The sequence below is a fragment of the Triturus cristatus genome, chromosome 4_1 (assembly GCF_964204655.1).
Source record: "Triturus cristatus chromosome 4_1, aTriCri1.1, whole genome shotgun sequence".
NCBI classification, from domain to species: Eukaryota; Metazoa; Chordata; class Amphibia; order Caudata; family Salamandridae; genus Triturus; species Triturus cristatus.
The window spans coordinates 318,215,280-318,239,674 of record NC_140585.1 but is presented as its reverse complement, the minus strand read 5'-3'; the positions used below and the strand labels follow the sequence as shown (position 1 = coordinate 318,239,674).

General features: G+C 41.3%; 1 protein-coding gene across 2 annotated transcripts in view; it reads right to left on the bottom strand.

The window, feature by feature from the left end:
• Window positions 1-22,975, bottom strand: part of NINJ2 (ninjurin 2) — a 487,209-nt gene extending 464,234 nt beyond the window's left edge. For both annotated transcript variants that reach the window (XM_085652265.1, XM_085652266.1), the window contains exon 1: window positions 22,844-22,975. In XM_085652265.1, the coding sequence (XP_085508391.1) occupies window positions 22,844-22,876 (33 nt within the window). In that variant the 5' untranslated portion in view covers window positions 22,877-22,975. The remainder of the gene's footprint in view (window positions 1-22,843) is intronic.
• Window positions 22,976-24,395: the final 1,420 nt, after the last annotated feature.

The window sequence follows — 24,395 nt, the reverse complement described above, 5'->3', positions numbered from 1 at the left end:
ACTTGTTATATTTCTATACTCATAACCACAATACATATATGTGTGGCTTCAGTGTCATTTTATCTCAGAACATTTTCAGAGAAATACAATTTGAGAGAGCCTTTTCATTAAAAACATTTGTCTGAAAAAGTCAGATTTTCCTAAGCCTTGCATTGAAGTGGTCATTTCAGCGAAAACTACTTAGTTGAAAATCTTTTAACTGAAAACAATACTGTTTTTAAATGATATTCCCATTATTATTTGGAAATATTTATAAAACACCTGAAATTCTAGCCCCACTCCTTAAGCCCAGCCATACCTCACCCTTTGTACCTAGACCAAATTCTAATCCTAACCTAACGCTCACCCTTCTAGGTGACCATCTCTTACGTAATCTCAACTTTACTTAATCGTTAGGAAGGCAGTAGCCTAACGCTGACCTTACCTCTAACTGCTGAGGTTACCTTTACTTTAAACATTAACATGGCCTCAACTCAAATCTTGTCCAGTAACCGTCCAATGACCCAAACTGTTACCTTGACCCTAGTCCTATCCTAACCTCAACTCTGATTTAGCCATGTTAGTTCCCTATCACTAACATGATGCAAACCCTAACATTTACTGTTACCCTGTCCCAGATCCTAATCTTAAATGTAGGACACTCAACTATGGCTTTTACAAGACCTGGTCTAGGTTCAACTCCATGTTCATAAAGAACATGCCCCAGATATTCCACTTTTTGTACTCTGAAGACACATTTTTCTTTTTTTTAGACAACACCACCATCAATCAAGGCCTCCAAAACACAAAACATGGTCTCATCATGTGACTCGCATGTTTCACCATGAACCAAAACGTCATTTTGAAAGACGACAACACCGTTGATATTTTTCAGCAAATTAGACATAATCCTCTGAAAGACTGCTGCCGCAGAGGCCAGACCAAATGGCATACGGCAGTATTGGAAAGTTCCAATAGGGGAAACAAAAGCAGTTAAATGCCTAGACGAGGGATATGCTGATGCCAAGTCTAGCTTACTAAACCACTTAGAGCCATTGATAAGTGACAACATCTCAGGAATCTTCGGGAGGGGATGAGAATCGATCCAAATATTTTTATTAAAACTGCGCAAGTCTATGCAAACACGAATCTCGACATTTTTTTTTTTAGCTACTACCAAGGGAGAAAGCCAAAGGGAAGATTCTATAGGTTCGATAATTCCCTTCTTGCAAAGACCATTACGTTCTTGTTCTAGCTGATTTCTCACACTAAATGGTACATTTCTGAGCCAATGTTTAACTGGTATGGCATTATCCTTTACCTTGATAACATGAGTAAATCCTTTAACTTGACCAAGTCCATCACCAAAAACATTTGGAAAACGTTCTGTCAAGATATCAATGAAATCGTCAGAATGAAGAATAGAGACTTGGTCCTTAGTGCCTGGTCTAAGTACCCTTTTGAATAGTCCCTGATGGAACCATCCAAGGATGTTTAATCCCTTGATGGCTACATAAACTTAGCCAAAAATGTTCCTTCCCCTAAATACTAGAGTCCTCAAAGTATCCCGCTAGTTCAATAGTTCTCCCTTCGTAAGAAACAGGAGATCTGTCAGGCGGTTGTAGTGAACGAGAGCCCCAAACTTTTTTGAACTTTTCCTGCATTAACATTGTTATTCTCGCTCCCGAATCAACTAACAAACAAACCTTCTTAGCGCCAATTTCCACATCCACGTAAGGATCCACACATTCAGAAAGCATGTTAGATTCCGGAACTATATCCCCCACAACCACAACCATGTCCCTCAAATCATCTTGAATTTTCCTGTAATCATCAGGCTTGGATTCAGAAACAGAAACATTAGCAACAGAAGAAGAAGAACTACTGCTCTGTTTGACATCTTGAGAAGAAGAAAAACTTCTCCTTCCATTCTGGCAAACTTTTGCGAAATGGCCCAATCTACCACAGGCTCTACAAATCACATTTTTTTGCGGGACAAGGTCGCCCTGACTTAAAGTGAGGAAAATGTCCACATTTAAAACAAATGTTTGTTTGTTTGAAAAACTTATTGTCATTGCATGTAAAAGTGCTATTTTTAACGTCCCTGGACCTTACAACATTGATAGATTCTTCTTCTTTGATGGCCGTAGGTGAAGATTTCTCATCTAGTTCTTTCACTGAGAACTTAGAAAGTTCAATGCTTTTCGCGATGCGAATGGTCTCTTCCAAAGTAGGATTACCTAAAAAAAGTAGTTTTTATTGAATGCTTTTGTCAGTACATTTGCAAATATATTGGTCTCTTATCAATTGGTCTCTAAACCCCTCAAACTGACATGCTGCACTTAGAATACGCAATGCGGAAATGAAATCTTCTACTTTTTCACCAACTTTCTGTTCTCTCTTAAAAAATGTGTGCCTCTCAACAACAAGACGGGATTGAACATCAAAACGTAGTTCTAATTTTTTAACAGTCTCTTGAAATTCATCAATCTCTTCCTCATCAGCAGTACTTACTCGAGGAGGTAAATGTTTAAAGATGTCTCTCCCTTTGAACCCCAACACATTTAATAGGAGACACTTCTTCCTCTCAGCTCTGTAGCACGAACCACCTATAGCACCAATGTACGTTATGAATGAGTCATACCATTTTTTCCATGTGATGGGTGGATCACCCGGTGTCTCAAGAAAAGATGGAGGTGGAGAAACAGACTGCATAATGAAAGTAGAAGAAAATTGGGCAAAACTTGTTAAATGGAAAACAAAATAATCTTCACAAACTTTTTCCAAACTAGAGTAATGATGTGTTTCACCATAAATATTGATATAAAGTAAATCTAACTTTTTGTGCACAAGACTGTGCAAAAGCATTAAAGAAATGTTAAGTCTTCATGAATGCTTAAATTGTACATAACATTCTTTTTATTACATACTCATGTGCTTGAAGAGTATTCTCAGTTTGGTTGTATTTACATAAAAAAGAAATGAATGTTAAATGCTTGTCAACATGGTCTTTGTGAAGTATTAACACTGTTTTATTTTTAATATATATTATTTTTCCTTACTTTAGGTTGGTATATAATTCTACGTTTATATTTAAATTGTGGAAGGCATGCGCGTTAGGTGTGTGCATCACCGTGATAGGGTAAAGGTTGTTGAATTTAAAATAATGTCACTTTAAGTCAAATTTTCAACAAAAAGTACAGTGGAAAGGTGTGCGTGTCACCGATCAATTACATGCAACTGGAATAGGCAACAAATGATGTGTGTGTCATCGATGACACACGTTTTGAGAATGAAGAAATTGAGACGAAAATTAGACGATGACACTTTCAGAGTAGAAAAGTGTGCGTGTCACCGTTCATGGACACGCAAATGAAATATTCAACAAATGATGTACGTGTCATCGATGACGCACGTCTAGAGAAAATAGGAACTTGAAACTAAGATTTACACGTTGACATTCAATATGGTGAAAATGGATTCAAACGCCAACCATAAGAAGGCGCCGACGTAAGATGTAACTCGAGTCTCCAAAGGAAGTAAGAATCCTTTATACTTTCGACCTCCGTGTTACGTTACGTGTACATGCAAGATGGCGTACAACGTAAAACAAAGACTGAAACGCCGACCTTCACTGACGTTGTGAGGAGAGCCGTGACGTGAGGATTAACTTCTTGTCCTCCGCTGCTGCGATTGTAATGAAAACAGTACCTCTTTTTCATGTCAGGGGGAAGAACTTCAGTTCCAGAATCAGTAAGTGTATGATGCTACATTCCTTCCTTGCGCCGATTGTCCGACTTCCTTTTCTTGCGCCGATAATCAGACTCTTCGAATCGCTGACAAAACGATTTTCTCGTGGGTTCTGCAGCACCTGTGACAGCTCGTCGCCATGAAATTTGTAGTAATATCACTTCACCTCAGCATAGTATGAAGTAACAAAGTTTATTGAATTCTCAGGTGCTGCGCAGCAGCCAGCTTAAACAGTGCATTCATGCAATTGCAGTTACATCCTTTTCAAATCATAACACTCTAAACAGAATCTTGAGGCCAGAACATCATGGCCCAAGTATTCTAAATCTGGAGGAGAACACTACAATATCCTTAAAGGGACTACTCTAAAATCCTTCACGCAACTGCAAGAAGAGTTTCCTCTTTATAAATCCCAGTTTTACAAATATCTTCAATTACGTCATGCTCTTACATTAACTTCACACTCTACCACGACCCTTCATAGGACTAGGGAGGCATGGCAGGATAATATTCCAGAGCTCACTGATGTTGATTGGGCGGAGGCTATAGCTAGTCCCTGTGGAGCTGCTGTGTCTTCCAGGTACATTGTGTGAACTATACACGCCTTTTCTTCTGGAGGATGGGGGCCATAGCATCTCCTCAGTGCCTTCGTTGTGACAGGGAGGAGGGGTCCTTCTTTCACACCGTATGGAGCTGCGCTGCAATATAGCCCTTTTGGCACAGTTTCAACTTACCGTAAAGAGGTGCTGTCTTGGGACCTCCCACTTGACCACAGACTGTTCCTACTCCATAGTACAGATGATATCGGAGGGAATCATTGCAAACAACACTTACTCTTCCTTGCACTCATAATTGCCAAACGTGACATTGCCCAGCTATGAAAAGGAACTTCCCCACCGACAATAGGGAAATGGCGGAAGGAACTAGACAAATGCATGGGTGCGGGGATAGCGGTCTTCCAGGCGCAGGGTTGCCCTTAAAAGCATAGGAAGATGGTCGAGATGGGCTACATACAGGGGCATAGGCCTTCCTCCTCTTCCTTCGCAAACACCTTAAAAAGCAGCCTCCGCGGAACGCTAGGGGCCATGTTATGTGAATTTGTGTTCTTCTCTTTAAGATGTACATTTGCAATTACACCTGCTCGCCAGTGGGGGTGGGGTGGGAAAGATTGCGTGAAGTTTTTGTTTCTATTTTGATTTCTTTATATACAAATTGTTCCCAATGATATTGTCATATCTGGTAATTTGTCAGTATTTTGTGTCATAATGGTATATGTCGGGCGATTGCCCAAGTGGTACTTTAAAAATCCCAATAAAATATGTTTAACAAAAAATGCTGAAAACTGTAAGTATATGGTTATATGACAGAATATTGAGAGCAGCTATATCATACTATCATACCATCAGAATATCGTGTCAAACATATTCCTGGGGCTGGATAGCTGTGGGGGCCATCTTGGTTTGGGGTGAGTGTGTCCTTGCGCGGGCGCCATCTTGGAGCGTCCCGACGCTCGAGCTGGTTGGGGAGACGCCTATTTATAGTCGTCCTCTCCCGCGCAGCGGGAACGCGCAGTGGGACGCCGTCGCGTAGCCGGAGTCGTGCCAGAGTCCTGCCCGTCTGCGCTCGTCCGCGTCGAGGTAGCGGGTGCGGGCTATGGACTCTGGCCTCCTGCCATTGCACCATCATGTGTAATATAGCGACATTCAAGTACGATCGTGCTGATCTCTTTTCCATAAGAGACAGCCTTTTGGCGTGTAACCCTGTCCCTGTACCTCCTCTCTCGGGACCTTATGATTGTTCTTGCGGTAGTTTTTCCCTGGCCACTCCCATTGGGGTACGATCTGCTGAAGGGACTGCCCGTAGCATTCACACGGATTGCACCGAGCAGAAACTCAACATATGGAGCTTGAATGTTAGATCTTTGGTCAAGCACTATCAGTCATTACGGGACATGATAGATATGGACCTTCCTGACATCATTTTACTTACCGAAACTTGGTTACAGGACGCTGACACTGCCATTATAAATCTGGCTTTCCCCTCTACCTACACGGTGTTTACTTTGAACCGCTCGACTAGGGGAGGTGGTATAGCTATGGCGACTAAATCCTGCTTCCCAGCTGAGTGGAAGGCTTTGGATCTTCCAATGTGTGAGAGCGCCTTGTTTAAGGTAAGGATCAGTCATCAATTTACTTTCAGTGGTGTGCTTATCTATCGTCCACCTGGGAACGACACTGTTTTTAAGGCCGCCCTTGCGGATATGGTTGGCTCGCTGGCTCCTAGGTGTGCTAACTTTAGCATAGTAGGTGACTTAAATATACATCTTGATCAGACGTCATCTCCATCCATCAGCTCCTTGTTAGCGGACCTGGAAGCGATGCAATTTAACCAACTAGTCACCTCCCCCACCCATATAGGAGGTCATATACTTGACCCCTTTTTTACCACCTTAGTTCGGGCTAGATCATCTGACCCGATGGTGGTGGGTTGGACTGACCATCTGCTGGTTAAGGTGTCATGTCTCCTAGAAAATCCGCAATTTAAACCTGTGGATAAACAGATCTTAAAGCGCAATTGGCGTAAACTCAAGTTGGAGTTTGTCAGGATATTGGAGGCACAACCTCTGGGCAAACTGCAGAATGTGGAACAGGGATATGAACAGTATTGTAACTGGGTCCTTACTGCCCTCGACTCTCTTATACCTCTGCGCTGGGCTAAATGTCACGTTAAAAATCGCAGCCCTTGGTATAATGAGACTCTTGCCGAACTCAAGAGAACTTGTAGGCAAGCTGAGAGGGCCTGGCGAAAATCCTTTGATCCCACGTTAAAATCACTGTACTTTGCCCAGCTTAAGACCTATCACAGAGCTATCTGTCAAACCCGGGCTGCCTATTATGCAGCTGAGTTTACCAACAGCCCTAACCCTTCTAAGTTAATCTTCAAGGTACTCAAAGACCTGATGGGGAAACGGGCCACCTCGCAAGAAATCTGCACGGACTCTCACTGTGAAAGTCTGGCATCCTTTTTCGTGGGGAAGGTGCAGACAATCTATCGAGGATTTATACCTTCTGTTTCCGGGGATGCTCTTAGTGATATGAAGGTCTCGGTGTCCGAAACTCTGTCCATCCTGCCGGCCATGTCTAACGAGGCATTTGACACTCTGAGCCTTAAAATTAAATCTGGCTCCCCCTTAGACCCACTGAAGCCGGAGTTCCTTATCCGTCTCCCGCCTCTCTGTCGTGAACCCATTCTGGACGTGATTAATCTTTCCCTCAGTGAGGGCGTGGTCCCGCCATCCTGGAAGCAAGCTGTGGTCAGCCCCATTCTGAAGAAACCCAACTCTGACCCCTTGCTCCCGGAGAATTACCGGCCCATCTCCCTCCTGCCTTGGACCGCCAAGGTCACTGAGGCACACATGAATTCCATCTTGTCTGCCCATCTCTCTTGTAATAACATTCTTGACGAGAGCCAAAATGGTTTCCGCGCCCAACACAGCACCGAAACTGCTTTGCTCTTCATGACCGAGCATTTGCGGTCAGTGCTGGATGCGGGGCAGACTGCGGCGCTCCTATTATTAGACCTGAGCGCCGCGTTTGACACGGTGTCACATGACATTTTGATGCGGCGCTTGGAGGAAGTGGGTATTGAGAGGAAGGCTCTTCAGTGGTTCCGCTCCTTCCTCTCGGACCGATTTTTCAAAGTAGCCATTCCACCTGGCCAGTCCTCTTTCCACTCTTTGGAACTGGGAGTCCCTCAGGGCTCTGCTTTAAGCCCCACATTGTTCAACTTGTATGTGAAACCGTTGGCCGCTGTCGTCAGGCAATGTGGCCTTACTATGACATCGTATGCCGACGACACGCAGCTGGCGGTGACACTCAGTGGGGACCCTGAGGTGACTGCGCCCAGGTTCCGTGCAGGACTTATAGCTGTGGCTAGTTGGATGCGTAGCAACTGCCTACAGCTTAATGCTAGGAAAACCGAGGTCCTGGTTGTGGGGAAGCAGGCGGAACTTTGGGGAGACCAGTGGTGGCCTTCTGATCTGGGGGTGTCCCCCATTCCAGCGGCCGAAGTTAAAAATCTGGGGGTTTGGCTGGATTCCAATCTTTCTTATACCAGCCATACAAAGAAGACAGCAGCTACCTGTTTTGGTATTCTGCGAGGGCTGAGGCCAGTCCTCAAATTTTTTGACCCCCCCACTCGGCAACTGGTGGTTCAGGCCTCTATTCTTTCCCGGCTGGATTACGGGAGTGCCTTGCTACTTGGAGTCAACCAGGCTGAGGCGACTAGGCTTCAGAGGGTGCAGAACGCTGCTGCACGGGCCATTGTTGGCCTTCCAAGACGAGGCTCTGTCTCTGCTGTTCTGACCTCCCTGCACTGGCTTCCGGTCAGACAGAGAATCAAATTTAAGGCTCTCTGTCTGACATTCAAGATCCTGAAGCTTTCCTCTCCCCCTGCTTTGGCGGGCCTTATTTCTCCATACGTCCCCACGCGGTCTCTCAGGTCTGAATCTTACCATCTGGCGACTAAGCCTAGGTTCAGGTTGAGTAGGATGGGAGGTCGCTCTTTTCGTGTCCTGGCGGCTGATCTATGGAATTCCCTTCCTTTACACATTCGTGCCCTAAATAGCTTGAATCTTTTTAGACGCGCCATTAAAACACATCTGTTTGCCTCTGCTATTTGATCTTTCTCTTTCTTAGCCTTGACCTGTTGTGTTGTGTACCTGATCAGGCGCCAGGACGCCCCTTTGCTGGGGCAGCTGTGCGCCTAATAAAAGTTATTAACATAACATAACATAACATTCACAAAACTATCAAGTTATTTACATTGTATGTAAAGACCCCAAAATATCAAGTGAAAAATATAGCCAAACAGAATATCGTCAAATAAAAGGCATCTCAAAATATTCATACATATACCATTATGTATAATTTATTTAAAATTACAATTATATATTTAAAAATAGATAGTTTTGTTTAGTAATGTAAATTAAAATATATACATATATTTATTTAAACATATAAAAGCAATAATCAAAGAATTTTTTTGAAAAATTACATTAAAACATTAGCATTAAAATTAACAAACATAAATATAAAATATGAAACATATTTAAACAAATACAATTATTATAAAAAATAATTTGAATTAATAATGTGAACTAAATATATAATTAATATACATGATTTAAATACACACAGACTAAAATATAAAAACATTATTTACACACACTTAAAAATATATAAAAAATATTGACAATAACTTAATTAAAATGAACACATATATAAATAAAACATATATAACACTTAATTATAAAAATTAAAATTCATATAAAGATTAAATGTAAATATAAAAATTGCAATTCTTTTTTATAAATGCATTAAACAAAATAATTATTAACAACAGTCCACAATTAACAACACTAGCATTTACTATTCCAGCTTATGCAAAAGAAGGAAAAGTGTTGGGCTTCAGAGGGGTTAGATTTACTATTCGCTACTTCAACGTAAACAAAAGCAGGAAAAGTTTTGGGCTTTGGAGAGGTTGAATCTACCATTCCAATTGGTAATCATTTTAACAAAAAACATTTGAATACCTAACACCATAAAAGTATTAAAACATATTTAAAATGTAAAATGTATGCATTGTATAAAACAAAACTAGATGTCGTAGAAAAGGATGAAATAAATAAATAATAGTAATTAAACTTTAGAACACTTAAATTACAAATTAAAATCACAGAATACACTTAAATAATTAAAATACCAAGTTGCCAATTAAATAACACAATTTACCAAATAAGTATTTAACCTAAATAATTATTTAAAGTAAAAAAAACATTCATAATTAAAATAACTTCCCATCTCATTCCCGTACAAACCGAGCATGTTGCTAAATTATAAATTACCGATTAAATGTAAAACAATTTCATTACACGTTAAAATGTACACACTATACTTACAAAATAGAACAATTATTATAAAATTACTAATATTGATACCTAAAATTTAATAATAACTAACATATATCAAATAATTAATACAGCATATTTAAGGCAACTATATTAAAATAAGCAATATTTTATATACCTAAAAATTATATTCATACCTTCTATATTCTGTCCCAGAATATATTTGGCTGGACGATTTTTTGACACAATATTGTTGCCCGACAATATTTCTGAAACAATATTCTGGTCATTCACCGAGTATGTATTACATGAATGACAGAAAGAGAAAGCCAATTAGAGTAGTTCCTCATGAAGCCTGTCATCCCAGGAAGGGAGTCATGATACGAGACTCAAAGAGAACATTAAACCCGTAGCAACCTACAACACTGGGATCTGCAACTCACTTTCTTCAGCCTCTCAATACATAATAGAAGTGTGCAAGCCCTTTCGTTGATAGCCGTTCGATTCACTATTGACCGGCTCCCAGCTGGGCTCAGTGAAGAGCCTGGCTCCCTTTTCAATGTAACTAAGAAAGTTAAGAATTATTCTGCATTCATAAGTATTTAGCCTACGTATCTGTTATCTACATTTTTAGGTCTGGCCTAGTGACAGCCTCAGCTGTCTTGACAGGCTCATGTAATGGAAAATATAAAGAAAATGCATGCTTGCCAAGGACAAACCCATTTGCTTGCAATGTTTGCTGTTGTACGTGATTCACTCTATTGCAAATAAATCGACTGCTGACGTTCTAAAAGCCAGAAGGCTTTCTGTATCACTGATTAATTGTGAGTGAGACAAGGTCAACTTGATTGTGAGAAGTTCTTGTAAAACCAGAGTGCTTCTCTTGTGCTTCACTGTACAGAGCGTGATAATCCGTATTTCCCTTTAGAGTTGTTGATTTACAAGGAGCTGGTTGGCCAGGGAGTCTCTTGTCAGACTCCCAGACGTTGACACATGTATGTAAGATCATTGAATTCCTGCGAATGCATCTACACTGCAATGTTTACCCTTTGACGAGTTGTGCACTTCCAACTTGATGCAGGTTGCACTTTTACAGAACACACTGACACTTATTTGGCGCGCTTACATTTTAACACTTGTGTTACACTCGTACCCCAGCACTTTTCAGAGTCATGAATCACATCTTATAAGTGTTTATACTAACATTAATAACATTCACACACATTGGCCATTGCATTTGACACACACACAACCACTCACATAATTTGGCTTCTGGTACGTTCTTTCAACCTTAATTATACTGACATAAATATAGTCAGACTATTAACATTGCCACATAGGCATTAATAATTTGTTCCAACATTTGGCATGCGCAGTACAGTCTCTGAAGACAGTCCATTACTACATGTACATGGTCACATATTCACAGCATAAACACTTTGACATTAATTGAACTTACACTGATAAACATTCACATTTGTGCTATGCTCTAAATCCATATTTCCACACTTACGTCTAAACCTATTTCCACAAATATTGTGTACAGCAATTGATATTTATTGTATTGTATTGTATTGTATTTGCATTTATATAGCGCTTACTGCCCCTGACGAGGCGTCAAAGCGTTTTTTCGGGAAAGTAGCACGCTATTCCAGAACCCATAAGGATTAGTGGTGAATTAGTATAGTGAAATATATTAAAGTAATTTGAGTGTTGGATATGTTAGTCAGTTATTCGGATTGAGAAGGATAGTGGAGGGATGGAGAAGGGAAAAAGGTTTGCATTTATATAGCACTTGCTACCCCTGATAAGGTGTTGAAGGGCTTTTTCAGAGAGTAGCACGCTACTCCGGAACCCATACAGTGTTAGTGTTTAATTAGTATAGTGAAAAATGAAAGTAATTTGAGTGGTGGATATATTAGTTATTTGGATTGAGAAGGGGTAGAAGAGGTAAAAAGGTTTGCATTTAAATAGCGCTTGCTACCCCTGATGAGGTGTTGAAGTGCTTTTTCGGAGAGTAGCATGCTACTCCGAAACCCAAAAAGGATTACTGGTGAATTAATATAGTGAAATATGAAATTAATTTGAGTAGTGGACATGTTAGTCTGTTATTTGGATTGAAAAGGATAGTGGAGGGGTAGAAGGGAAGGATTTGAAACTTGTTTTCTTTTTTATTGTTTTGGAGCTCAAAGCAGTAGGAGAAGGCTTTGGATGAGTAAAAGGGAGGTGGAGGGGGATGAGTAAAAGGGAGGTGTAGGGGGATGAGTAAAAGGTAGGTGGAGGGCAGGAGTCAGAGGGAGGGTTTAGAAAGGCTTGTTTGGGGGGATCAGAATATTAAAAAGAGGTATGAGATGATGCAAGGAGGGGTGGAGTATGGAAGAGTCTCGAAATGGTTATTTTTTTTTTATAGTAGTGGTATGGGGTTTGGGATGAATGAAAGAGTAGAGGTAATGGATATATTGTCAGAGGTATAAGGCGAGAAATAGGCTAGTTCATTGGAAAGAGTAGTAGAAAGAGGTTTGAGAGGAGTTAAAGAGTTGAGCTAGAGGATATATTGAGAGCGGTATAGGGTGAAAAATAGGGTAGTGCTTTGGATATGCTGAATTAGTAGAAAAGTAATAAATAAGTCAAGCTAATAAATATATGGATCCAAAAGTAATAAATATATAAGTACATGGAAGGTATACAGATTCATAAAGGAAGGTAGTATATGTAGATTAAAGATGCATTAAATAAACTATGGCTTTCAAGAGTTGTTGTGCTTTAAATTACATGTATTTATTTATATATATATTTTTAGATCAATAGTGAAGCAACTGTAGATAAATAGTTATGATAAAAATATTTATTTATTTATGCAGTCACTTATATACATGTTAAAAACATAGAATAATGTAACTATTAGTAATATGTACATTTGTTAAACAGAACTAATGAAAATCTATATATAATATTATTTTTAAAAATAAGTATTTCACAGGTACATGAAATATGACCGATCATAAATCAATACTTGTGCTACAATCACAAACTTCTTGAACCAGTCCTCAGTCCACTCAAACATACATACATTATCTTCGATCTATTGACGCACTTTGTCGCATTTGCACATCGACAACAACCTCAACATGTGAACATATCACTTGTTGTTCCTTGTGTTGGTACCCGGGTGTACTGTCTTCTTAGGCTCAGCATGACTGCGCAGGAGTCTAGATGGCCTATTGTTACCACTTATGTAAAATATAAATTGAGTGGGCTGTGGCTCCTCCCAGAACAGTGGCGTAACGAAACTTGAGGGGGCCCACCTGCAAAGCACATGGAGGGGGCCCCCCTCCAGCGGCCCAGCCCACCACCTACCACTTTGCCCCACCAACAAAAATAAGCAGTCATCCAAAGCCGAATTTTCAGCACTTATCTGTGCATACTTCAAACAGCAAATATAAATAGAAATCACTTTAATTGTGTTCTAGGGCTGCCTGAATGATGAGATCCATGACTGACAATTAAAGGGAACAAAGACAGAAAAGTCACATTACAAATCAATACATACTTTTTTACTTATAACCCTATTTAGTGCCGAGGTCTTTCCAGGCTCCTTAAACACATGGCTGGTATTTTTCTTTTGGCAACCCTACTTTATATTCCTTTTCATGAACTTCATTCTCACACTACAGCAGTAAATGTAAATTTCAAATGCATGGAATAGGCAGAGTGGGGGCCCAGGGGCTACTGGAACCAGAAAAAACGAAGCCTCAGTAACCAGTTTACAAAGGTATGTTGACTGTGCAGCTCAGATAGAGCGTATAGCTGACTGTTGTGGTGCAGTGTAGCACCCAACAACACTTTTCGATAATGTACATCACACCCAGACATGTAATAGCGCACACTGGGTAGAGCTTATATTGCGCATAGCTCAGAAATACCATATAGCTGGATGGCACGCAGCTCCCAAGAGCATTGTAAGTAGTTTAAATACACGCAAGCATTGAACAGAACGCACTGAACAGACCTTGCATACACCCCACATAGAGCAGATATACTATACAGCTGGCTACAATGTGGCCCCAAAGAGCACTTTTCAATAGCATCGAACACACACAAACGTCCAACACAACACATTAAATAGAACATTTTGCTTACATCTAACTAAGCACAGACATGGTATTTTGGCCGTGGACCATATTTTCCATAGAATGCAGTATACAAACATAAATAACGTAACTTAATATGTAATTGCTGCCCCTATAGTAGTGTAGCTCTACCTATAACTTGGTCATCAGAATGTGCTACAACAAAGTCAATGATGCTGGGCTGGTAAACAGAAGATAGGGCCAACCCATCTTCACTATTGAGAGGCTCAGAAATGCACCATTTAATTTATGAGGCAGGCCTCCTAGCCGCTGGACTGATATGAGGCAACTGGTGCACCCATGCTGCAGCTGCACGCTACAACTACTGCGCTGATGGCCTGCACTCTACGCCACTCTACTCTATGTCACTGCACTCTACTCCACTGCAGTCTACTCTGCACCACTCCGCTCCACTCTGCACCACTCTAATCTGTGTCACTCTACTCTACGCCACTGCACCAATGCACTCAGCATCAATGCAGTCTATACTACTTTACTCAAAACCAATCCACTCTATGCCAATCTACTCTGCACCACTATACTTAATGCCACTTCACTCTAGGCCACTCTACTCCGCTCGGCAACACTCCATTCTTTGATGCACTTCTCCACTTTTTGACACTACCTGCGCCATTCCACTCTACGAACTGCAGTCTACTCTGCACCACTCCACTCTACTCTATTCTGCACTACTCTACACTGCACCACTCTACACCACTCTACTCTACGTCAATGCACTGTATGCCAATTACTCAAAAAACAATGATGCACTCTAAGCCACTGCACTCTATGCCAATCTACTCTTCACCACTGTACTTTATTCCACTTCATTCTAGGCCCCTCTAATCCACTCTACAACACTCCACGCTATGATGCTCTAGTCCACTCTATGCCACTCTGCGATACTACTCCACTCTACGACACTCTATGCTACTCCCTCTACGCCACTTCATGCCATTTTACTCCACTATGTTCTGCAGTACACTCCAGTCTACTCCACTACTCAACTCTTTGCCACTTCACTCCATGCCACTCTATGCCACTCCACTCTGGCACTCTATGCCACTCCACTCTACGACACTGCTTCACTCAATGCCATTTTATTCTACTACACTACTCCTCTATATGCCACTCTACTCTACAGCAATCTGTCTGCTCTACACCACTCTATAACACTGTACTCCACTCTACGCAACACACTCTATGCCACTCCACTCTGCTCTACACCACTCCACAACACTCTATGCCACTCCACTCTATGACACTCTACAATACTCAACTATATGACACTCTAATACACTCTACACCCTTTAAATCTATGACACTCTACTACCACCATGATACTCCACAACACTATGCCAGTCCACCCTGTGCAACTCCATGACACTCCACTCAACTCTACACCACTCCATGACTCTATGCCACTCTATAACAGCCCACTCTACTCCACGACACTGTGCTTTGCGATACTCCCACCACGCCATTCTCCTTTACACCACTAACTATCTTTTAGCCATGCTGAACAGCTGACAAGCTAGTGTGCAACAGGGCTAAAACATATTGGCAAAACCAATAGCTCTTGCATTGCCGAGACTTATTGGCTTTGCCAATGCTTGTTTAAGAGTAAGCAGTGGTACATGATACCACTGATGTTCTGTTCTAAAAAAATATTTTGTTAAACATTTTCAAATGGGAAGTGGTCCAAGGGGTCCCTCACGACCCCTACCTATTTGTGAATTGTTATCACCTCCTTCGAAGTGTCAGTAAAAAATTAAAGTTTTGAAACCGTAATTCCGTCGCAAAACATTAATACATACCACTGCGAGTTAATTAATAGCAATTTGATTTTTGTACATATGAAAATGCTTTGTTGCAGTGGCAAATGGCCTTATTCTGCGAATTTGGCCATTTGCGACCTCCAAACAAGTTTTGAGCATATGTTGTTTGTTCTTTACTTTACCAAAAATAATTGCCTTAGCCTTCCAAACCTTGCCTTTCAAGACATTATTGGAATTGATGATGGTACAGGTCGAGATTGAGGTACATTGGAAGACCAAGGTGTCGCACTGTAACAGAAGTGAATGTCATGTCAGGATTTCGATAGATTGGCAAATCTGTAAGATGGGCTCTGCACTGAACCAACCCGAGGTGATGCTACAGCATTTTGGGTAGAGATGCACCAGTGAGTGAGGTGCCCCAGTACTGGGCTAGAAGTGCCAGCTGCAGATCAGAAATGATTGTGAACATATGCAACTCTGAGTGGATCTCTGTACTAAAATTGTAGAAGGGGGCTGTCCTACTGGCCAGACACATGCTGGGGGAGTGGCCAACAAGACGCTGAGCACAGGGGTCATCCCCAGAGTGCAAGTGTCCACGGCCCACTCTAAACATATTCCAGAGTGCTCTGCAAAGCTGAGACTCCCCCTCTCCAAAAACAATCCAAAAATCAGACCCCAGCTCTAAACCTAGACCCCAATGTGCACACACAGAAAAAAACATTACTCTCCCACAGCATCACTAACACAACAAACCAAACACATACACAAACAAAAAACAAAACATACCAACAAAACACACAGCACCACACCACCTCCACCACAGACCCATCGAACACACAGACAGACTCACATACACCCACCACTACTCACAACTTTCACACCATGCCTTAGACACAAGAAGCACACAGATAACCAGACCCACATCTCAAAACCCACCCAAAAAAAACCCTCACCCAAACCTACACTCTCATGCAAGCGCATATCCGAAAATGTACCCTCCCTCAAAGAACACCCTCACCCAAGCATACCATCACCCAGCACACCCCCTCACCCAAACCCACACTCAAACACACAACCTCATCCACACTAAAAGGCACATCACAAACCACCACCACACATGATGCCAGCACAACACATAAATCATCCCAAAGCACCACACCCATCCCTGTACCTCCCAAACACCCACTTCACCCACCCAATCTCTCCTTACAGCTCCCTCACAGATACGCACTCCTACTCCCTAACACCTCAAAACAAGACTCTCACCCCCAATAAATCTTTGAGGTGCCTGAGTTCCATCCGCTAGTGGTGTGAGGGTAGCCCCTGTAGGAGGAGGAATATTTTGTGTAGAGAAACATAGGAGGTAAGATTATTTAACAGTGGAAAACTGTTACAATGAATTTTCTTATTAATTTTATGAAAACAAATTAGTTATAAGAGAGAGATGTATCTCTTTCAATAAATAATTTTACAGAAATTGTTTTTGAGTAATTGGCATACAGTGAATTGGCGTAGAGTAGAGTGGTGTAGAGTGGTGCAGTGTAGAGTGGTGCAGTGTAGAGTAGTGCAGAATAGAGTAGAGTGGAGTGGTGCAGAGTAGACTGCAGTTCATAGAATGCAATGGCATAGAGTGGAATGGCGCAGGTAGTGTCATAGAGTGGAGTAGTATCGCAGAGTGGCATAGAGTGGACTAGAGCATCAAATATTGGAGTGTTGCAGAGTGGAGTAGAGTGGCCTAGAGTGAAGTGGCATTAAGTATAGCGGTGCAGAGTAGATTGGCATTGAGTAGATTGGTTTTGAGTAAAGTAGTATAGACTGCATTGACGCAGAGTGTATTGGTGCAGTGGCGTAGAGTAGAGTGACACAGATTAGAGTGGTGCAGAGTGGAGCGGAGTGGTGCAGAGTAGACTGCAGTGGAGTAGAGTGCAGTGGCATAGAGTAGAGTGGCGTAGAGTTCAGGCCATCAGCGCAGTAGTTGTAGTGTGCAGCTGCAGCATGGGTGCACCAGTTGCCTCATATCAGTCCAGCGGCTAGGCGGCCTGCATCATAAATTAAATGTGCATTTCTGAGCCTCTCAATAGTGAAGATGGGTTGACCCTCTCTCCTGTTTACCAGCCCAGCATCATTGACTTTGTTGTAGCACATTCTGATGACCAAGTTTTAAATAGAGCTACACTACTATAGGGGCAGCAATTACATATTAAGTTACGTTATTTATGTTTATATACTGCATTCTATGGAAAATATGGTCCATGGCACAAATACCATGTCTGTGCTTAGTTAGATGTAAGCAAAATGTTCTATTTAATGTGTTGTGTTGGATGTTTTTGTGTGTTCAATGCTATTGAAAAGTGCTCTTTGGGGCCACATTGTAGCCAGCTGTATAGTATATCTGCTCTATGTGGGTGTATGCAAGGTCTGTTCAGTGAGTTCTGTTCAATGCTTGCGTGTATTTAAACTACTTACAATGCTCTTGGGAGCTGCGTGCCATCCAGCTATATGGTATTTCTGAGCTATGTGCAATATAAGCTCTACCCAGTGTGCGCTATTACATGTCTGGGTGTGATGTACATCATCTAAAAGTGTTATGGGTGCTTAAGTGCACCACAACAGTCAGCGGTACGCTCTATCTGAGGTGCACAGTCAACATACCTTTGTAAGCTGGTTACTGAGACTTAGTTTTTTTCTGGTTCCAGTACACCCTGGGCCCCCACTCTGCCTATTCCTTGCATTTGAAATTTACATTTACTGCTGTAGTGTGAGAATGAAGTTCATGAAAAGGAATATAAAGTAGGGTTGCCAAAAGAAAAATACCAGCCATGTGTTTAAAGAGCCTGGAAAGAACTCGTCTTGGCACTAAATAGGGTTATAAATAAAAAAGTATGTATTGATTTGTAATGTGACTTTTCTGTCTTTGTTCCCTTTAATTGTCAGTCATGGATCTCATCATTCAGGCAGCCCTAGAACACAATTAAAGTGATTTCTATTTATATTTGCTGTTTGAAGTATGCACAGATAAGGGCTGAAAATACGGCTTTGGATGACTGCTTATTTTTGTCGGTGAGGCAAAGTGGTAGGTGGTGGGTCGGCCCGCTGGAGGGGGCTCCCTCCATGTGCTTTGCAGGGGGCCCCCCTCAAGTTTCGTTACGCCACTGGGGCCTATGTTACGCCCCTGTATTTCTCTCTCACCACTTGCCACTGGCTGTATCATTCCACCTCTTTCGAATGCTATGAATGCTATTTTACATCTCAAAAGTAGACTAAGTCCTCACACATTAAATTATTCAGTTCATATAGGCATTGAACTATGAAAGCAATCCTTTTTGTTTTGTTTTTTATCTGCAGCAGTCTTTTGCCCACCAGAAGTCAAAGGTGAAAGAACAAGAGCAGCGCTGGACTAGAACAGGAGCACTGATAGAACTTTAGGGGCAATTTTCAAGATCCAAGATTTTTATTTTATTTTCTTATCTATCCTACAGTTCTGTAATGTATTCTACTATTTTTTATTGCAGTTGCTTCATAATGCTGAGTTTTGTTGAAAACAGGGACTATGGCAGCCATCTCACCAAGTAACCCCGCCTAATTCTTCTTTAAATATTTGTTATGGGGGTACAAATCATTCTTTCAATGACAGGATCACAAAAACACTTAATCAAAGCCCATAGTTGGCTTTACGGTGGTAATACATGCAAACCCAAGCATGTGCAATTCATGTTTTGATGTAAATGCACATTAAAGCCCGACCTATTGGCTTGACCAATGTTTGTTTTTTACATTACTTCTCTGACAGCTTGTTACACAACGGCAATTTTGCACTTTGAGGCTCATTTCAATAAATGGAATTTTAACCCTTAACACGGTGCCTTTGGAAGCCATTATAAATGCTTTGCAGTAAAACACCTTTGGGCATATGTATCAAACCCTTTTCCCGTTCGCAAACGGGCCGATTCTCAGGATCGGGCCGTTTGCGAACGGGAAAAGGCCTTTTGGGATGTATCATCCCAAAAGGACATCGCAAATTAGAGAATAGTAAAATTTGCGATTCTCTATTTTGCGATTGCATTTAAGGAATCGCAAATTGCGATTCCTTAAATGCAATGTATGAAGACTAGAAAAATTGCAATTTGGCCGTAAGAAATCGCAAATTACCACCAACTTCAAGTTGGTGTTAATTTGCGATTTCATTGAAAAATGCACTTTTTGGCATTTTTGAAAGTGCCATGTGACGCACAGACATGCCCTTAGGGCATATATGTGCGCCACATGTGCATACATACATATTTCAGGGGTGCAACAGGGTGTCCTTTTGACACCCTAGCACCCTTGAAATTGCATACTCATTTTGCGATTCTCAAATTGCGAATCGCAAAATGAGAACGTCTTCCCATTCATTCCTATGGGCCTCCTAGCCCATAGGAATGAATGGGAAGGTTTTCCTTAATTGCGATTAGCAATTTGCTAATCGCAATTAAGGAATGCCAAGGAATCGCAATACGTTTGCGAATTTTTTATTACATCCCGTTTTGCAATTCTCAAATAGCGATTCCCTAAAAATCGCTATTTGAGAATTGCAAAAACGGAACTTGATACATATGCCCCAATGTTTGCACCTGCGTTCTGAGGAAGGTTATACGGGTGGGGTTATTGGTCGCACGTGTTTATGACATGAATCATGTGCCATAAGCCTATGTTTTCCATGGTACGACACCCCTCGTTTTTAGCGACGACACTCTATGGGTGCCTTTGCATTTTTGGAGCCGTTCAGTACCCTGAAGAGGGGGGACGCTCTCCACTCTAGGCGGCCACAGGGGAAACACCAACTCACACCGTTTCCACATTTTGCTCTCGATTTTCTATTATTTAATCACTGTTCCTGTTAATCATTCCGTTCCTTCCTTTTATTTCTCAATGTCTTAGTTTCCATCTTAGGAAAGATCATTCTGTCTTTCTACTGCCTTCCTCTTTTTTATTTCTGGGGAGGCGCGTGCAGCATTGCACAGGCAAGCATCCTTTTATATCAGGGGAGTGAAAGTATCAAACTGCAGACATTACAGCGGGGCTTTCCCCACGCCCACCGCCATCGTCTTGTGGTAGTAACCAGTGTCCGCTGCAGGCATTTGTTAAACCCATCACATGCCCTGTGTGGCATCCACATACATTCCCAGGTCATTAACCAGCACATCTGACGCCTGTTTTGCAGTTTGTATCGGTGAGCTCTGCTCAGCTCACTACACACTGAAAAGTGTTGTACTAACACAGGACAATTTTAATAACAAGAAAATTAAAATCCTTTTAATTACAGTGATATGGAACAACACTTATTTAGCAAACACTATATAAACACGCAAACTCTATACAAAAAAAGTTATTTTCATTATTTGTTCTACCCTACAATCCATCCATAGTGCCTAGCAGGGCACTTTCAACATCTGCTTTCACAGTCTTTGTCAGCCACAGGGTTAAGTTGAATGAAAAAAGTGGGGGTGAGCGCTAAAAGGGGGTGGCCGGGGTAATTAAGTTATGCCTTAAACACGTAAACTACATTAACATTGAAAATGTTTCAAATCTGAAATTGTGAGACGGTCAATTAAACACATCTGAGGGCCATGGAAGGGGCACTGGTCTTCAGAGTGTCTCAGTCACTTTTATCATGTTTACTATATGTTAGACATGTATGCAATTTTTCTCTCCACACCTCATCTAGCTATAGATCTTAACCCTCATCTCTTTCATCTTCAGAACCCTCCATTTATTCTTTCCTGAATGCGCTTCCTTGCATCTCTTACACTTCACCACCCCCAAACATACAGCGCACCCACTCACTTGTTTGCATTGCATTTTCTTTTACTTTCACCTTGTCAATATTTTGACAACGGTGTACCAGCTTAACACATACTTGCACAGAATCAAAATATTAACTGCAATATATGATCAGTGCTTTGTGCACTCTGCAGAGAGGCCAAGGATTGGATGACCATGCACTCCAAAGACCTTTTTGACCCACTGACAGGTAGTGTGTCAAGTCAAGTTTATGTATTAGTATAGTTACTTAAAACCATTGAATAGTAATATAAACAGTCCTTAAAAACCATACAAAATAGTAAAATATAGTGTAGCCGTAGAAACAGTCCATAAAAACCTTTGCAAGATAATAAACAATTAGTAAACCCTTACATATGTTTACTGTCCATTAAAAGGACAGATTGTGTGAGAAACTCACACTGCCTTCATCCTCAACTCCAGAGCTCTTAATCGAAGTTCTTCATGAAACCTGGAGGCAACTCAGTTCAATGTATGCACTAAACAAGATTAATATGCCACACAAACAAGTAACAGAAAGACAACATCCTGGAAATAGCTTACATTCTTTGAGATTGCAAGAATAATCAAAAAATGAAATATAAACAGGAACTAAATTGCTTACATGTATTACTTTAATGTTTTTTATATTCATTGTTCAGAAATCAATACATGTTTATGCCCGATAAGTTAAGGAGATGAATATAGGGCCAGAAAGGGACCTATTTCAATGTCTGTTTTTAATTACTACTGGGTTTGAGACTTGGAGGGACCCAGCCCACCTAAAGCCCTGGTCAGTCACATGCTACAATAGCCCATGAAATGTAGTTAAATATAGTTGGCATATGAATCCAGAAAAAACAAACACCTTGGTGTATTCCCACTGACAAACAATGAGAGCTATCCAAGGCCATCTATTTTTGTGTGTTGAAAGCATTCCCGCAAGCAAAACCTTAATCCTCACAAGGTTCGTGGAGCTTATCACTAGCAGTTTATATTTTCCTAATGATGGTGTTGGGAAGGAATATGGCTGTCATTCTGTGAAAGACAGAAAGTGTCTGTCTAGAAGCCTATCCACTGCATTGTGCAGCTGAGAAAACACATCCTCCTGGTTGTCTAAAGAACACTCGTCCCCTTGCAGCTCCCTTTGTGGGCTGCAGAGGGCAGTGTGTTATTTTGTCAGACACAAGAAATTTGGACTGTACCTTTAAATTTAGAAATGTAACGAACGTTCATTACAAGGGCCCAGCGAGAGACAGTTGAGCTTCTGAAATGAAAGGGTGTTGTCCTGCCACCTTGCTGGTCCTTTTACTTACAACCTCCCCTCTTTCACAAGGAGCAACTAATTATTCTTCATGTGAGAGTGAAAAAACATAAAATATGTAGCCCACAGTCGTAATTTTGGCTTTGGTGGGTGACTGTGAAAAGTAACACAGAGCTTTAAAAACATAATTGAAAAACCACAAGGGTTGGTGCCCGAAAGCCCAGGTTGCACTCACTTGAAGGCCGGCGTTGTCGCGCTCCAGCACCATTGTCGTTCTCCGGGCCTGCTTGTCGCTTCGGTCTTCCTCTCTTGGTCCCACTCAGATTCCTTGTCGACGGTTCTCGAGGGCAGCCTAGTTTTAGAGAAGCTGCAATCTTTTAACTGGAATAAGGAGTCCAGCTGCAGAAACAGACTGGCCATTCATAGACCCAGAGTGGGATGCAGAACCGGCGCCGGCTGGGGGTGGCACACGATTTCATAATTGTGATACAGATGGCAAGAGGGGCACTGCAATTAAAATACGCTGGCAAAGGACCATGGCACTTCACAAGAGGCAGTGTTTGCTTCTTGTTTTTACACATTGCTTTATTTATATCACAGTTTTGTTGAGGGTGTACCATGCCAGTGCACGCATCTGAGGTCTGTATAGAGTTGTTGTTCAGCCATGCTCCATGGGCACAGGACTCTTTTTTTATTTGTCAATTTCTATGGATTTATATGAACCAGGAAGGCAATCTCTCTGACTCCACTGATGCATGATATGAACTTTCTGTTCTCTGAATGCTGGCCTTTCTTTCAGCATCTGTGCTGTAAAATGGCTAGAGATGGGCAAGCCACAGATTTACAGGACAGTCCCGTCACAGGACAGTCCCACTAGTGCCACAGAAGGTCTGGCTTGGCCAACAGCCGTGAGCAGCATCATGTGTGTCACGCCAAAAATATAAGACTTATTTAAAATTCAAGCGTACATTATTTTTTGACGTAAACATTTCAATTTAATCCATTACATTTCACAACTACACTGAGAAAACTTAAATTCATAAACTTAAAAGATTAAGGAGAGATTGCCTTGACAAAGGTTCAGTGAATGAGCTAAGAGACAACAAGATTTTACTGTGCGTTGTATCAATAGTTGATACTGTTATTAGAGATAGGGCAAAAATATATATGAATAACGTTTTTATATAGCACACATACTGAACTGAATGACTTTGGGTGCTTCAAAATTTTGCAGGTAAGGCACAAAAATTTAAGCGATGAAAAATAGTTTGCCAAAGATCACACAATTTCATCATGTAGGATGTTTCTATTTTTTAATCCATTTTCGTAGTCGTACAAGGGCTGATACATGAACGTTTTTCATGATGTCCACCTGCAAGATTGAGTAAAAAGTGTGTTTTGTGCAAAGTATAAATTAACCCACTACACACAATGCACCGCAGGTGTGCAAACCACTTTACTTGCATGCATTTGCCATGACGAACTATTTGCACTCAGGTGCATTCAATGAATCATTCTAAGTGGGGTGTGGTGAAACCCAAACCTTGCACACTGATCCCCTACGAGGTTGGTGCAGGGGAAAGGCGCTTTACAGGCTGGGGACAGAAATTAGTGAGCTATGTTTCCCATACACAAGGCTCTTTATGGCCTGCACATTGGGTGAACACCTCTTTCCAGGTCGTTAAAAACACCGTTTCCAGTCCTGGACTTTCGTGGGATCCCCTAAAGCAGTCTGGTTACTGTAGTCTTTCCTTCCATTTAACTAATTGGATCTATCCATCTGAAAG